The 15643-nt window shown below is 50.7% G+C and overlaps 1 protein-coding gene across 1 annotated transcript in view; it reads right to left on the bottom strand.

The window, feature by feature from the left end:
- abch1 (ATP-binding cassette, sub-family H, member 1) overlaps positions 1-15643 on the bottom strand; it is an 88169-nt gene that overhangs the window by 47149 nt on the left and 25377 nt on the right. Inside the window, exon 6 of the mRNA XM_072507123.1 lies at positions 15391-15484. Coding sequence (XP_072363224.1) covers positions 15391-15484 — 94 coding nt within the window. The remainder of the gene's footprint in view (positions 1-15390; positions 15485-15643) is intronic.

Genomic DNA, 15643 nt, shown 5'->3' with positions numbered 1-15643 from the left:
AGAAGGTAAGAAGTGGCGGTATTCACGGAGATATAATACACAGCACCACTTTGAACACTTCAGACACTGAGGCAGCCCATGTCTATATGCAGCAAGACCTGGACAACATTCAGGCTTGGGATGAATGTTGCAAATTACGTCCACACCATTCAAGTGGCAGGCAATGACCATTTCCAAAAAGAGAGAATGTAACTATTCCTTGACACTCAGTCATGTCACCATTAGCAAATACATCACCCCCTGACTCCCCAAAGCCTGTCCACCATCTACAAGGCACAAGTCAGGTATGTAATGGAATACTCTCCACTTGCCTGGATGAGTGCAGCTCCAATAACACACAAGACTCAGAACACCATCCAGGACAAAGCAGCCCATTTGATTGCCACCCCATCCACCACCATAAACATTCACTCCCTCCATCACTGATGCACAATGGCAGCCATATGTACCATCTACAAGATACACTGCAGGGACTCACCAAGACTCCTTAGGCAGCATTTTCCAAACCCACTACCACTACCATCTAGAAGGACAAAGACAGCAGATACACGGGGAACACCACCACCAGGAGGTTCCCCTCCAAGTCACTCACCACCCTGACTTGGAAATATATCGGCCGTTCCTTGACTGTCACTGGGTCAAAATCCTGGAGCTCCCTCCCTAACAGCACATTGGGTGTACCTACACCACGTGGACTGCAGCGGTTCAAGAAGACAGCTCACCACCACCAAGGGGCAATTAGGGATGGGAAATAAATGCTGGACTAGCCAATGATGCTCACAACCTGAATAAATATGTTAAAAAATCACTCAGAATGAAATTGGTCTGCATGGTTTTCTCATATTTTTTATGAATTGTTTGTATGAGAAATTCAAGTTGAAGTGGAAAGTGGCCCACCTCAGAGTCAGGATAATCAATAAATCGGCAATCAGCAAAAGGGATAAAACCTGACTGGAACAACCTGCTCAATTACATCGAGGAATTTACACCCCAAACATGGAACCTATCCCGGGAACAGATGTTCTTGCAGAAAAAGAGAGGTCTTCCCGGGAGCAGATTCCCACCCCTCACTCGGGACGAAGTCCCACCTTAGAGAGCTGCTGACCAATGGAATGGACAGAAGAGGGAGTTAAAGAAGACATCAGAGACTAAGTCAGGGGACTGGAGGCCCGGGTTAGTTAAAGGGGTCCCAGGGCAAGGATTGTAGGGAAGGCCTGGGGTGAGGGAAAGGGGGGAGTGCAAGGGGCCGATCGGGGTTTCGGGGGAGAACCTGATTTTATAAGGGGGCTTTAGAAGGAGACAACCCCCACACCTTGACTTCCTGCCTGAGATGTAACTTTGTTGTTTTTCAACCATCCCAGAAGATAAATCTTCCTGCCTGAAAATTGAGGCCTGTCTGAAAATTGAGGCAGGCCAGGGAATTACCTTCATGTGACCATTAATTGGCCATCTAAGGGCTCAATTGGGGCAAGGCTGAGATTTCTATCTGAGGCACTGCCTACCCCAGCGTAAAATCGGAGCGGGTGGGAACCTCGAGGGAAACCACTCCCCGCCCCCAGCTAAAAAAACGCTGGTGGGGGTGCGTGAAATTTTGACCCATGGACACTATCCCAGGATCACCTCAACTTGCAAAAAGCAGAGGGCAGCACGGGGGCGCAGTGTTAGCACTGCAGCCTCATGCCGCTGAGGTCCCAGGTTCGATCCCGGCTCTGGGTCACTGTCCGTGTGGAGTTTGCACATTCTCCCCGTGTTTGCGTGGGTTTCGCCCCCACAACCCAAAGATGTGCAGGGTAGCTGGGTTGAACATGCTAAATTGCCCCTTAATTGGAATTAATGAATTGGGTACACTTGGCGGGATTCTCCAAAGCCGCGCCGGCTGGGAGAATCGGTGGTCGCGCCATTTTTTCACACGACACCGGTCCGCGATTCTCCGAGGTGAGGAGAATCGGCGCTGTTCACGCCGACGCATTTGGCACAGCGCCGGTCGCAGCCCGCTATCTGCGGCCGGGTCACCGATTCTCCCGTCTGGATGGGCCAAGCGGCCGTGCGTAAACGGCCTAGTCCTGCCGGCGCCATCCACACCTGGTCGCTGCCGGCGGGTACATGTCGCGAAGGCTTGGGGGCTGGCCTGTGGGGGGGGGGGGGGGGCTGGCCTGTGGGGGGTGGGGGGGGGGGTGGGGGCTGGCCTGTGGGGGGGGGGGGGGGGGCTTCCGATGGGGTCTGGCCCGCGATCGGGGCTCACCGACCGGCGGGCCAGCCTCTCCCCCATCGAGCCGACTTCTTTGAGCGACCGGCCCCAGAACCCCGGCGCCATGTTGGTGAGGGGCCGGAGCGCTCCGCGAGGCTACCGCGCATGAGTCGGTTGGCACCGGCGCCACTGCGCATGTCATCATTGGTGCCGGTGCAACCGCACATGCGCGGTTCTCGCGGCACCCAGTATGCGCCGGAATCTGCAGCTGGAGTGTCGCGAACCACTCCATCGCCGTGCTGGCCCTCTGTAGGGGCCATAATCCAATGTGGGAGCGGCCTGTTCACACCGTCGTAAAATGCGACGGCGTGGACACTGACTCCATTTCGGAGAATCCCGCCCACTAAATTTATAAAACAAAACTTGCAAAAAGCTTTAAACAAAATTTCATATAAAAGGCAAATTTTCAAATTAGTTCTTTTTTTTAAAAAAAACGCATTTTATTCAAACTTGTATCAAAGTAGGTTACAGCAAATAAACACCCCGGGAAACATTCTTCCCAACAATCAACTATACCGTTTGTACAGATTTTCCTCCTTTTTCACCCATCCCCCTCCCCATCAGCACCTTGAACTGTATCAGGCTCATCCTTGCACACGAGGAGGTCCCGTTTACCCTTCGCAGTGCCTCACTCCATACTCCCCAATTGATCTCCATTCCCAACTCCACTTCCCATTTCTCCTTGATCTTCACCACCCGCTCGCCTCCCTGCTCCCCCAGCCACTTATATATATCCCCAATTCTTCCCTCCCCTTCCACATCCAGAAGCAGCAGTCGCTCCAGCAGGGTGTATCCCGGCAATCTAGGGAACCCGTTCCAGACCTTTCGTGCAAAGTCCCTAACCTGTAGATACCTGAACTCACTACCCCTCGGCAGCTCTACCCTCTCCCTTAGCTCCTCCAAATTAGCGAACCCTTCCTCCAAATACAAACCCCTCACCTTGACCAGCCCCACTTCCCTCCACCTCCTGTATACACTATCCATCCCCCGCGGCTCAAACCCATGATTCTCGCACAGCGGCGTTAGCACCGACATCCCTTCCACCCTAAAATGCCTCCTCAGCTGATTCCATATCTTCACCATGGACTGCACCACTGGGCTCCCTTAATACCTACTCGGAGCCATTAGCAATGCTGCCGTCACCATAGCGCTCAAACTGGACCCCTTCCAAGATTCCTCTTCCATCCTAACCCCTTTACCCCTTCTCCTTCCCACCGCCGCCGCACCTTGTCCACATTCGCCGCCCAATAATGATGAAGCAAGTTTGGCAATGCCATCCCCCCGCTGCTGCCACTGCATCTGTAGTAGGGTCCTCCCCACCCTTGGCACCTTCTCCACCCATACAAAGTCAGAGATGATTGTGTCCACGTTCCGAAAAAAAGGCCTTTGGTGTAAAGATCGGGAGAGCCTGAAGGATAAACAAGAACCTCGGCAGAATATTCATTTTCACCACTTGGACCCTCCCCACCAACGTTAAGGCAGTGTATCCCAGCTCTTAAGATCCTCCCTGGCCTCCTCCACCAGCTTCGTTAAGTTCCACTTATGGGACCTCCGGGTGCGGCGATGACCAGCTGAGTCGCACGTTTCGGCAGCTCCCTGTGAAACGGACTTTTAGGCTCTTGATAGGAGCCCCAACGGCAATTTTGACGGCTAAAAACACTGTGCGGTAAACCAGAAGTGAATCCCCCCTGGATACGGATGGAAAAAGGAGGAGAAAGTGGCCGGATTGCAGTGGATCCTTTAGAACAGCGGCAAGGAAGGCAAGCAAAAACCAAGATGGCGTCGGAAGGTGGCAGTTTAACATGGGGCCCTGAACAACAAGAGTTCTTGAAATGCTGTGTGGAAGAGCTCAAAAAGGAAATGAAGAAAGAGCTGTTGGCCCCGATACTACAGGCGATCGAAGGGCTAAAGGAGGAACAAAAGACCCAGGAGCGGGAGCTTCGGGTTGTGAAGGCAAAGGCAGCCGAGAATGAGGACGACATACAGGGCCTGGTGGTGAAGACGGAGACGCATGAGGCACATCAGAAACGATGTGTGGAAAGGTTGGAGGCACTGGAGAACAACACAAGGAGGAACAACCTGAGGATTCTTGGTCTTCCTGAAGGTGCGGAGGGAACGCACGTCGGGGCATATGTGAGCACGATGCTGCACTCGTTAATGGGAGCGGAGGCCCCGGCAGGTCCGTTGGAGGTGGAGGGAGCATACCGAGTGATGGAGCGAGGACCGAGAGCAGGAGAAATTCCCAGAGCCATAATGGTGAGATTCCTCCGTTTTAAGGATAGAGAAATGGTCCTTAGATGGGCAAAGAAAACTCGGAGCAGTAAATGGGAGAACGCGGTGATCCGCGTTTATCAAGACTGGAGTGCGGAGGTGGCGAGAAGGAGGGCGAGCTTTAATCGGGTCAAGGCGGTGCTTCATAAAAAGAAGATAACATTTGGAATGCTTAACCACTTCCTTACCTTGCAGGTCAGCTGTTCGGGAGAGAGAGGGAGCTGGGACCTTGGAAACAGCGCGGGAGTTTCAAAAAGCGCGGGAGCTGCGAGGCAGAGGGGACAGTTTAAAAGGTTGCGCCGTGGGTGAGGTAAGTACTGCTTAACCACTTCCTTACCTTGCAGGTCAGCTGTTCGGGAGAGAGAGGGAGCTGGGACCTTGGAAACAGCGCGGGAGTTTCAAAAAGCGCGGGAGCTGCGAGGCAGAGGGGACAGTTTAAAAGGTCGCGCCGTGGGTGAGGTAAGTACTGCTTAACCACTTCCTTACCTTGCAGGTCAGCTGTTCGGGAGAGAGAGGGAGCCGGGACCTTGGAAACAGCGCGGGAGTTTCAAAAAGCGCGGGAGCTGCGAGGCAGAGGGGACAGTTTAAAAGGTCGCGCCGTGGGTGAGGCAAGTACTGCTTAACCACTTCCTTACCTTGCAGGTCAGCTGTTCGGGAGAGAGAGGGAGCCGGGACCTTGGAAACAGCGCGGGAGTTTCAAAAAGCGCGGGAGCTGCGAGGCAGAGGGGACAGTTTAAAAGGTCGCGCCGTGGGTGAGGTAAGTACTGCTTAACCACTTCCTTACCTTGCAGGTCAGCTGTTCGGGAGAGAGAGGGAGCCGGGACCTTGGAAACAGCGCGGGAGTTTCAAAAAGCGCGGGAGCTGCGAGGCAGAGGGGACAGTTTAAAAGGTCGCGCCGTGGGTGAGGTAAGTACTGCTTAACCACTTCCTTACCTTGCAGGTCAGCTGTTCGGGAGAGAGAGGGAGCCGGGACCTTGGAAACAGCGTGGGAGCTGCGAGGCAGAGGGGACAGTTTAAAAGGTCACGCCGTGGGTGAGGTAAGTACTGCTTAACCACTTCCTTACCTTGCAGGTCAGCTGTTCGGGAGAGAGATCAGTTTTGGGAGCAGGCCTATTGGCTGACTGTAAATCAGGAAGGATACAAAGGGTGTGGCTGAAGTGCCTTTAGAAACAGAGTGCTGGAGGCAAACAGAGTGTATCTGAGTTTGGGTAAGGCTGAGTTCGGGTAAGAGGGGAGTGACAAAAAAAAAATAAATAAATAAAAAAATTAAAACTTTTTTTAAAAAAAATCAAATTAATTAAGTAAATTAATTAACTAGTTAAGGGAATTTGGTGCTCACCTGAAGGAGGTGCAGAGAAGCAGACCTGTGAGGGAGTCTCTGGAGCAATTACATCACAGCCAGCAGGTAAGTGATTGGCTTGTAACTGGTAAGTGATTTCTCTCTCTTAGCTGTGTAGTGTAGTTCAAATTTAACTTCAGGTTTAAGTCATGGCAGGAGAGCTCAGACCCGTGTCATGCTCCTCTTGTGAGATGTGGCAAGTCAGGGACCCTTCTGGTGTCCCTGACTCCTTCATCTGCAAGAAGTGTGTCCAACTGCAGCTCCTGTTAGACCGCTTGACGGCTCTGGAGCTGCGGATGGACTCACTTTGGAGCATCCGCGATGCTGAGGAAGTTGTGGATAGCACATTCAGTGAGTTGGTCACACCGCAGATTAAAATTACTGAGGCAGATAGGGAAAGGGTGACCAACAGACAGAGGAAGAGTAGGAAGGCAGTGCAGGGATCCCCTGCGGTCATCTCCCTCCAAAACAGATTTACCGTTTTTGAAACTGTTGGGGGAGATGGTTCACCAGGGGAAGGTGGCAGCAGCCAGGTTCATGGCACCGTGGCTGGCTCTGCTGCACAGAAGGGCGGGAAAAAGAGTGGCAGAGCTATAGTGATAGGGGATTCAATTGTAAGGGGAATAGACAGGCGTTTCTGCGGACGCAAACGAGAATCCAGGTTGGTATGTTGCCTCCCTGGTGCAAGGGTCAAGGATGTCTCGGAGCGGCTGCAGGGCATTCTGGAGGGGGAGGGTGAACAGCCAGCTGTCGTGGTGCATATAGGCACCAACGATATAGGTAAAAAACAGGATGAGGTCCTACAAGCTGAATTTAGGGAGTTAGGAGTTAAACTAAAAAGTAGGACCTCAAAAGGTAGTAATCTCAGGATTGCTACCAGTGCCACGTGATAGTCAGAGTAGGAATGACAGGATAGCTAGGATGAATACGTGGCTTGAGAGATGGTGCAAGAGGGAGGGTTTCAAATTCCTGGGACATTGGGACCGATTCTGGGGGAGGTGGGACCTGTACAAATCGGACGGTCTGCATCTGGGTGGGACCGGAACCAATGTTCTCGGGGGGGGTGTTTGCTAGTGCAGTTGGGGAGGGTTTAAACTAATGTGCCAGGGGGATGGGAACCGATGTAGGAAGTCAGTGGGGACAGAAACAAAAGGCAGGAAGGGAGAGTGTGTAAAGCATGACCAGAGAAAGCAGGGCAGAGAGCAAGGAAGGTCTACATTAAACTGCATTTATTTCAATGCAAGGGGCCTGACGGGCAAAGCGGATGAACTCAGGGCATGGACGGGCACATGGGACTGGGATATTATAGCTATGACTGAAACATGGCTAAGGGAGGGGCAGGACTGGCAGCTCAATGTTCCGGGGTACAGATGCTATAGAAAGGATAGAACAGGAGGTAAGAGAGGAGGGGGAGTGGCGTTTTTGATTAGGGAGAACATCACGGCAGTACTTAGAGGGGATATATCCGAGGGTTCGCCCACTGAGTCTATATGGGTGGAACTGAAAAATAAGAAGGGAGAGATCACCTTGGTAGGACTGTACTACAGGCCCCCAAATAGTCAGCGGGAAATTGAGGAGCAAATATGCAAGGAGATTACAGATAGCTGCAAGAATAATAGGGTGGTAGTAGTAGGGGACTTTAACTTTACCAACATTGACTGGGACAGCCATAGCATTAGGGGCTTGGATGGAGGGAAATTTGTTGAGTGTATTCAGGAGGAATTTCTCATTCAGTACGTGGATGGACCGACTAGAGAGGGGGCAAAACTTGACCTCGTCTTGGGAAATAAGGAAGGGCAAGTGACAGAAGTGCTAGTGAGGGATCACTTTGGGACAAGTGACCATAATTCCATTAGTTTTAAGATAGCTATGGAGAATGATAGTTCTGGCCCAAGAGTTAAAATTCTTAATTGGGGCAAGGCCAATTTTGATGGTATCAGACAGGAACTTGCAGAGGTAGATTGGGGGAGACTATTGGCAGGCAAAGGGACGGCTGGTAAATGGGAGGCTTTTAAAAATGTGTTAACCAGGGTGCAGGGTAAGCACATTCCCTTTAGAGTGAAGGGCAAGGCTGGTAGAAGTAGGGAACCCTGGATGACTCGAGATATTGAGACTCTGGTCAAAAAGAAGAAGGAGGCATATGACGTACATAAGCAACTGGGATCAAGTAGATCCCTTGAAGAGTATAGAGATTGTCGAAATAGAGTTAAGAGGGAAATCAGGAGGGCAAAAAGGGGACATGAAATTGCTTTGGCAAATAATGCAAGGGAGAATCCAAAGAGATTCTACAGATACATAAAGGGGAAAAGAGTAACTCGGGACAGAGTCGGGCCTCTTAAGGATCAACAAGGACATCTATGTGCAGAGCCACAAGAGTTGGGTGAGATCCTGAATGAATATTTCTCATCGGTATTCACGGTGGAGAAAGGCATGGATGTTAGGAAACTAAGGGAAATAAATAGTGATGTCTTGAGAAGTGTGCATATTACAGAGGAGGAGGTGCTGGAAGTCTTAAAGCGCATCAAGGTAGATAAATCCCCGGGACCTGATGAAATGTATCCCAGGATGTTGTGGGAGGCTAGGGAGGAAATTGCGGGTCCCCTAACCGAGATATTTGAATCATCGGCAGCCACAGGTGAGGTGCCTGAAGATTGGAGAGTGGCGAATGTTGTGCCCTTGTTTAAGAAGGGCAGCAGGGAAAAGCCTGGGAACTACAGACCGGTGAGCCTAACGTCTGTAGTAGGTAAGTTGCTCGAAGGTATTCTGAGAGACAGGATCTACAAGCATTTAGAGAAGCAAGGACTGATTCGGGGCAGTCAGCATGGCTTTGTGCGTGGAAAATCATGTCTCACAAATTTGATTGAGTTTTTTGAGGGAGTGACCAAGAAGGTAGATGAGGGCAGTGCAGTAGACGTTGTCTACATGGACTTTAGCAAAGCCTATGACAAGGTACCGCATGGTAGGTTGTTGCAGAAGGTTAAAGCTCACGGGATCCAGGGTGAGGTTGCCAATTGGATTCAAAATTGGCTGGACGACAGAAGGCAGAGGGTGGTTGTAGAGAGTTGTTTTTCAAACTGGAGGCCTGTGACCAGTGGTGTGCCTCAGGGATCGGTGCTGGGTCCACTGTTATTTGTGATTTATATTAATGATTTGGATGAGAATTTAGGAGGCATGGTTAGTAAGTTTGCAGATGACACCAAGATTGGTGGCACAGTGGATAGTGAAGAAGGTTATCTAGGATTGCAACGGGATCTTGATCAATTAGGCCAGTGGGCCGACGAATGGCAGATGGAGTTTAATTTAGATAAATGTGAGGTGATGCATTTTGGCAGATCGAATCAGGCCAGGACCTACTCAGTTAATGGTATGGCGTTGGGGAGAGTTATAGAACAAAGAGATCTAGGAGTACAGGTTCATAGCTCCTTGAAGGTGGAGTCGCAGGTGGACAGGGTGGTGAAGAAGGCATTCGGCATGCTTGGTTTCATTGGTCAGAACATTGAATACAGGAGTTGGGATGTCTTGTTGAAGTTGTACAAGACATTGGTACGGCCACACTTGGAATACTGTGTGCAGTTCTGGTCACCCTATTATAGAAAGGATATTATTAAACTAGAAAGAGTGCAGAAAAGATTTACGAGGATGTTGCCGGGACTTGATGGTTTGAGTTATAAGGAGAGGCTGGATAGACTGGGACTTTTTTCCCTGGAGCGTAGGAGGCTTAGGGGTGATCTTATAGAGGTCTATAAAATAATGAGGGGCATAGATAAGGTAGATAGTCAACATCTTTTCCCAAAGGTAGGGGAGTCTAAAACTAGAGGGCATAGGTTTAAGGTGAGAGGGGAGAGATTCAGAAGGGCCCAGAGGGGCAATTTCTTCACTCAGAGGGTAGTGAGTGTCTGGAATGGGCTGCCAGAGGTAGTAGTAGAGGCGGGTACAATTGTGTCTTTCAAAAAGCATTTAGATAGTTACATGGGTAAGATGGGTATAGAGGGTTATGGGCCAAGTGCGGGCAACTGGGACTAGCTTAATGGTAAAAACTGGGCGGCATGGACTGGTTGGGCCGAAGGGCCTGTTTCCATGCTGTAAACTTCTATGATTCTATGAACCGGCAAGACTGTGGGTCACATATCGAGGGAGGCACCACTACTTTGAGACGGCGGATGAAGCGTGGACTTTTATTGTTGAAGAAAAACTGGAATGAGCGGGTTATTAAAAAGAACATTTGAACAAAGTGGTGGGGCGAATGTGGGGGGCGAAGTGGGGGGTTAAAAAGGGGGGAAAAGAGGAGTTTTATGTACTAATCCTGCGATGTGGTAACTTTTCTCTCTTCCACAGGTGGTGATGGGGGGAGGAGGGGAGGTGGAGGAGATGGGGCGTTGGCCATTGGGGGTGGGGCCAAGGGAGAAGCGCGGGCTTGGTTCCCGCGCTATGATAATCATGGCGGGAATAGAGAAGCAGGAAGGAGGGGGCGTCGCACGGTGCGAGCCGAGGTCACGGGGGGGAAGCCGAGGTCGGCCAGAGTTTGCTGACTTCTGGGAGCAACATGGGGGGAGTAATTACGCTAGCGGGGGATCTAGCGGGGGGGGGGGGGTGGGAGGGGGGAATTACTGGGTTGCTGCTGCTGGGGAGAGGGGGGAGCTGGTATGGGAGGGGATGGGCGGGGGGGCACCGCCTGGGGGAGATATAGCTGCGTGGGAACCGGGTGAGGAGCTGGAAAAAGGGGATGGCTAATCGACAAGGGGGGCAGGAAGCCCCCCAACCCGGCTGATCACGTGGAACGTGAGAGGGCTGAACGGGCCGATAAAGGAGGGCACGGGTACTCGCACACCTTAAGAAACTTAAGGCAGATGTGGTTATGTTACAGGAAACGCACCTGAAACTGATAGATCAGGTTAGGCTACGCAAAGGATGGGTGGGGCAGGTGTTCCATTCGGGGCTAGATGCGAAAAACAGGGGGGTGGCTATATTAGTGGGGAAGCGGGTAATGTTCGAGGCAAAGACTATAGTGGTGGATAACGGGGGCTGATACGTGATGGTGAGTGGCAAACTACAGGGGGAGACGGTGGTTTTGGTAAACGTATATGCCCCGAACTGGGATGATGCCAATTTTATGAGGCGGATGCTAGGACGCATTCCGGACCTAGAGATGGGAAAGCTGATAATGGGGGGAGATTTTAATACGGTGTTGGAACCAGGGCTGGATAGGTCGAAGTCCAGGACTGGAAGGAGGCCGGCAGCAGCCAAGGTACTTAAAGATTTTATGGAGCAGATGGGAGGTGTAGACCCGTGGAGATTTAGCAGACCTAGGAGTAAGGAGTTCTCGTTTTTCTCCTATGTCCATAAAGTCTACTCGCGAATAGACTTTTGTGCTGGGAAGGGCGTTGATCCCGAAGGTGAGGGGAACGGAGTATACGGCTATAGCCATTTCGGATCACGCTCCACACTGGGTAGACTTGGAGATAGGGGAGGAAACAGGAGGGCGCCCACCCTGGAGAATGGACATGGGACTAATGGCAGATGAGGGTGTGTGTCTAAGGGTGAGGGGGTGCATTGAAAAGTACTTGGAACTCAATGATAATGGGGAGGTCCAGGTGGGAGTGGTCTGGGAGGCGCTGAAGGCGGTGGTTAGAGGGGAGCTGATATCAATAAGGGCACATAAAGGGAAGCAGGAGTGTAAGGAACGGGAGCGGTTGCTGCAAGAACTTTTGAGGGTGGACAGACAATATGCGGAAGCACCGGAGGAGGGACTGTACAGGGAAAGGCAAAGGCTACATGTAGAATTTGACTTGCTGACTACGGGCACTGCAGAGGCACAATGAAGGAAGACACAGGGTGTACAGTACGAATATGGGGAGAAGGCGAGCAGGTTGCTGGCACACCAATTGAGGAAAAGGGGAGCAGCGAGGGAAATAGGGGGAGTGAGGGATGAGGAAGGAGAGATGGAGCGGGGAGCGGAGAGAGTGAATGGAGTGTTCAAGACATTTTATAAAAATTTATATGAAGCTCAACCCCCGGATGGGAGGGAGAGAATGATGGGCTTCTTGGATCGGCTGGAATTCCCCAAGGTGGAAGAGCAGGAAAGGGTGGGACTGGGAGCACAGATCGAGGTAGAAGAAGTGGTGAAAGGAATTAGGAGCATGCAGGCGGGAAAGGCCCCGGGACCGGATGGATTCCCAGTCGAATTCTATAGAAAATATGTGGACTTGCTCGCCCCGGTATTGACGAGGACCTTTAATGAGGCAAAGGAAAGGGGACAACTGCCCCCGACTATGTCTGAAGCAACGATATCGCTTCTCTTAAAGAAGGAAAAGGACCCGCTACAATGCGGGTCCTATAGACCTATTTCCCTCCTAAATGTAGATGCCAAGATCCTGGCCAAGGTAATGGCAATGAGAATAGAGGAATGTGTCCCGGGGGTGGTCCACGAGGACCAAACTGGGTTTGTGAAGGGGAGACAGCTGAACACGAATATACTGAGGCTGTTAAGGGTAATGATGATGGCCCCACCAGAGGGGGAAACGGAGATAGTAGTGGCGATGGATGCCGAGAAAGCATTTGATAGAGTGGAGTGGGATTATTTGTGGGAGGTGTTGAGGAGATTTGGTTTTGGAGAGGGGTATGTTAGATGGGTGCAGCTGTTGTATAGGGCCCCGATGGCGAGCGTGGTCACGAATGGACGGGGATCTGCATATTTTCGGCTCCATAGAGGGACAAGGCAGGGATGCCCTCTGTCCCCATTATTGTTTGCACTGGCGATTGAGCCCCTGGCGATAGCGTTGAGGGGTTCCAAGAAGTGGAGGGGAGTACTTAGAGGAGCAGAAGAACACCGGGTATCTTTGTATGCGGACGATTTGCTACTATACGTGGCAGACCCGGCGGAGGGGATGCCAGAAATAATGCGGATACTTGGGGAGTTTGGGGATTTTTCAGGGTATAAATTGAACATGGGGAAAAGTGAGTTGTTTGTGGTGCATCCAGGGGAGCAGAGTAGAGAAATAGAGGACCTACCGTTGAGGAAGGTAACAAGGGACTTTCGTTACCTGGGGATCCAAATAGCCAAGAACTGGGGCACATTGCATAGGTTAAATTTAACGTGGTTGGTGGAACAAATGGAGGAGGATTTCAAGAGATGGGATATGGTATCCCTGTCACTGGCAGGGAGGGTGCAGGCGGTTAAGATGGTGGTCCTCCCGAGATTCCTCTTTGTGTTTCAGTGCCTCCAGGTGGTGATCACGAAGGCTTTTTTAAAAAGGATTGAAAAGAGCATCATGGGTTTTGTGTGGGCCGGGAAGACCCCGAGAGTGAGGAAGGGATTCTTACAGCGTAGCAGGGATAGGGGGGGGCTGGCACTACCGAGCCTAAGTGAGTATTATTGGGCCGCTAATATTTCAATGGTGAGTAAGTGGATGGGAGAGGAGGAGGGAGCGGCGTGGAAGAGATTAGAGAGGGCGTCCTGTAGGGGGACTAGCCTACAGGCTATGGTGACAGCCCCATTGCCGTTCTCACCGAGGAACTACACCACAAGCCCGGTGGTGGTGGCTACACTGAAGATTTTGGGACAGTGGAGACGGCATAGGGGAAAGACTGGAGCCTTGGGGGGGTCCCCGATAAGAAACAACCATAGGTTTGCCCCGGGGGGAATGGATGGGGGATATGGAATGTGGCAAAGAGCAGGAATAACGCAACTGAAAGATCTGTTTGTGGATGGGAAGTTCGCGAGTCTGGGAGCGCTGACCGAGAAATATGGGTTGCCCCAAGGGAATGCATTCAGGTATATGCAACTGAGGGCTTTTGCGAGGCAACAGGTGAGGGAATTCCCGCAGCTCCCGACACAAGAGGTGCAGGACAGAGTGATCTCAACGACATGGGTGGGGGATGGTAAGGTGTCAGATATATATAGGGAAATGAGGGACGAAGGGGAGACTATGGTAGATGAACTAAAAGGGAAATGGGAAGAAGAGCTGGGGGAGGAAATCGAGGAGGGGCTGTGGGCAGATGCCCTAAGCAGGGTAAACTCGTCGTCCTCGTGTGCCAGGCTAAGCCTGATTCAGTTTAAGGTATTACACAGGGCGCATATGACTGGAGCACGGCTCAGTAAATTTTTTGGGGTGGAGGATAGGTGTGCGAGGTGCTCGAGAAGCCCAGCGAATCATACCCATATGTTTTGGTCATGCCCGGCACTACAGGGGTTTTGGATGGGGGTGACAAAGGTGCTTTCAAAAGTAGTGGGGGTCCGGGTCGAACCAAGCTGGGGGTTGGCTATATTTGGGGTTGCAGAAGAGCCGGGAGTGCAGGAGGCGACAGAGGCCGATGTTTTGGCCTTTGCGTCCCTAGTAGCCCGGCGCAGGATATTGCTAATGTGGAAAGAAGCCAAGCCCCCGGGGGTGGAGACCTGGATAAATGACATGGCAGGGTTTATAAAGCTAGAGCGGATTAAGTTCGTTCTAAGGGGGTCGGCTCAAGGGTTCACCAGGCGGTGGCAACCGTTCGTCGAATACCTCGCAGAAAGATAGATGGAATGGAAAAAAGAAGGCAGCAACAGCAGCCCAGGATCTGGAGGGGGGGGGGGGGGGGGACCAGAAGGACTCTCAGGGTTGTTAATATATACTGTATAATATGTATAGGTCGTTGCGACAGATAATTATATATTGGACTGTTAAATTATATTTTTGGAGAGTGTTACTTGTGATAAGGCAGTTGCCAATTAGGGTTAGTTTTCATTTTTGTTATTTATTATTTATTCATTTTTTGTTTATAAAATAGGTCATTGTTATTTGTGTTGTTATAATATTGTGTAAAGGATGCACAATGTACTGTGTTGGTTGACCAAATATTTTCAATAAAATATTTATTTTAAAATAAGTTCCACTTATGGAGCCCCGTCCATTCCCTCGCCACCTGAATCCCCAAGTACCTAAACCTATCCCTCGCTACCGTAAATGGCATCCCCCCTAAATTAGCCTGCTGTGCCAGCTCATTCACCGGGAGTACCTCGCTTTTCCCTACATTCAGCTTGTATCCTGAGAACCCTCCAAACCTCCTCAACAGGCCCATAATCCTTCCCATGCTCTCCAACGGATCTGATACATACAGCAAGAGGTCATCGGCATCGAGCAACACCCGATGCTCCCCCTGTCCAAATTAGTTAGAAATTCTGGGGATTCAATGCGATTGGAGAAGAGATTGGGAAAAGGAATATAAAAGAATGAAGAATTATTCGAGTGGTTTGAGTCGGAGTGGGGGGGGGGGGGGGGGGGGGGGGGGGGGGGGGAGGGGAGGAGGTGAAGATTTTGGGGGGGCTTTTGGGACATGGCCGGTAAAGCCCCCATTGTCTGCTTAGAAATGAACAATTTCTAAGAAATTTCTGCACAGCTGTCCCAGATCTCCCTCACACACATACACACTTTTCAGTATATATATATATATATATATATATGGAATAAGTTTATTCAGTTATATGTTTGGGCAATTCTAATTAAATCTTCACATAAACAAAAGCACATTGTCAAAAAGTGAGAAAGACAAATCCTACCATGTTTGCTTGGCTTGCTTCCTCAATATAATGAGTTGTTATGATCACTGATGCCTTTCGATCTTTTACCACATTTATCAGATGTTGCCAGATCCTCCAAACATAAAAGGGAAAAGTTAATAATTCTGCCAAGTACATCCATTTATAATTTGTAACATTTCTTCATACTTGATAATGAACAACTGAACTATTAGAGACAGCATTTTCAATTCGAAATTCCAGGATCCAATTTCTACAGTAAGTCTCGTCCATT

Source organism: Scyliorhinus torazame, chromosome 1 (assembly GCF_047496885.1).
Source record: "Scyliorhinus torazame isolate Kashiwa2021f chromosome 1, sScyTor2.1, whole genome shotgun sequence".
Classification (NCBI taxonomy): domain Eukaryota; kingdom Metazoa; phylum Chordata; class Chondrichthyes; order Carcharhiniformes; family Scyliorhinidae; genus Scyliorhinus; species Scyliorhinus torazame.
Note: the sequence above shows the minus strand (reverse complement) of the source record. Positions and strands in the feature narration are given on the sequence as shown.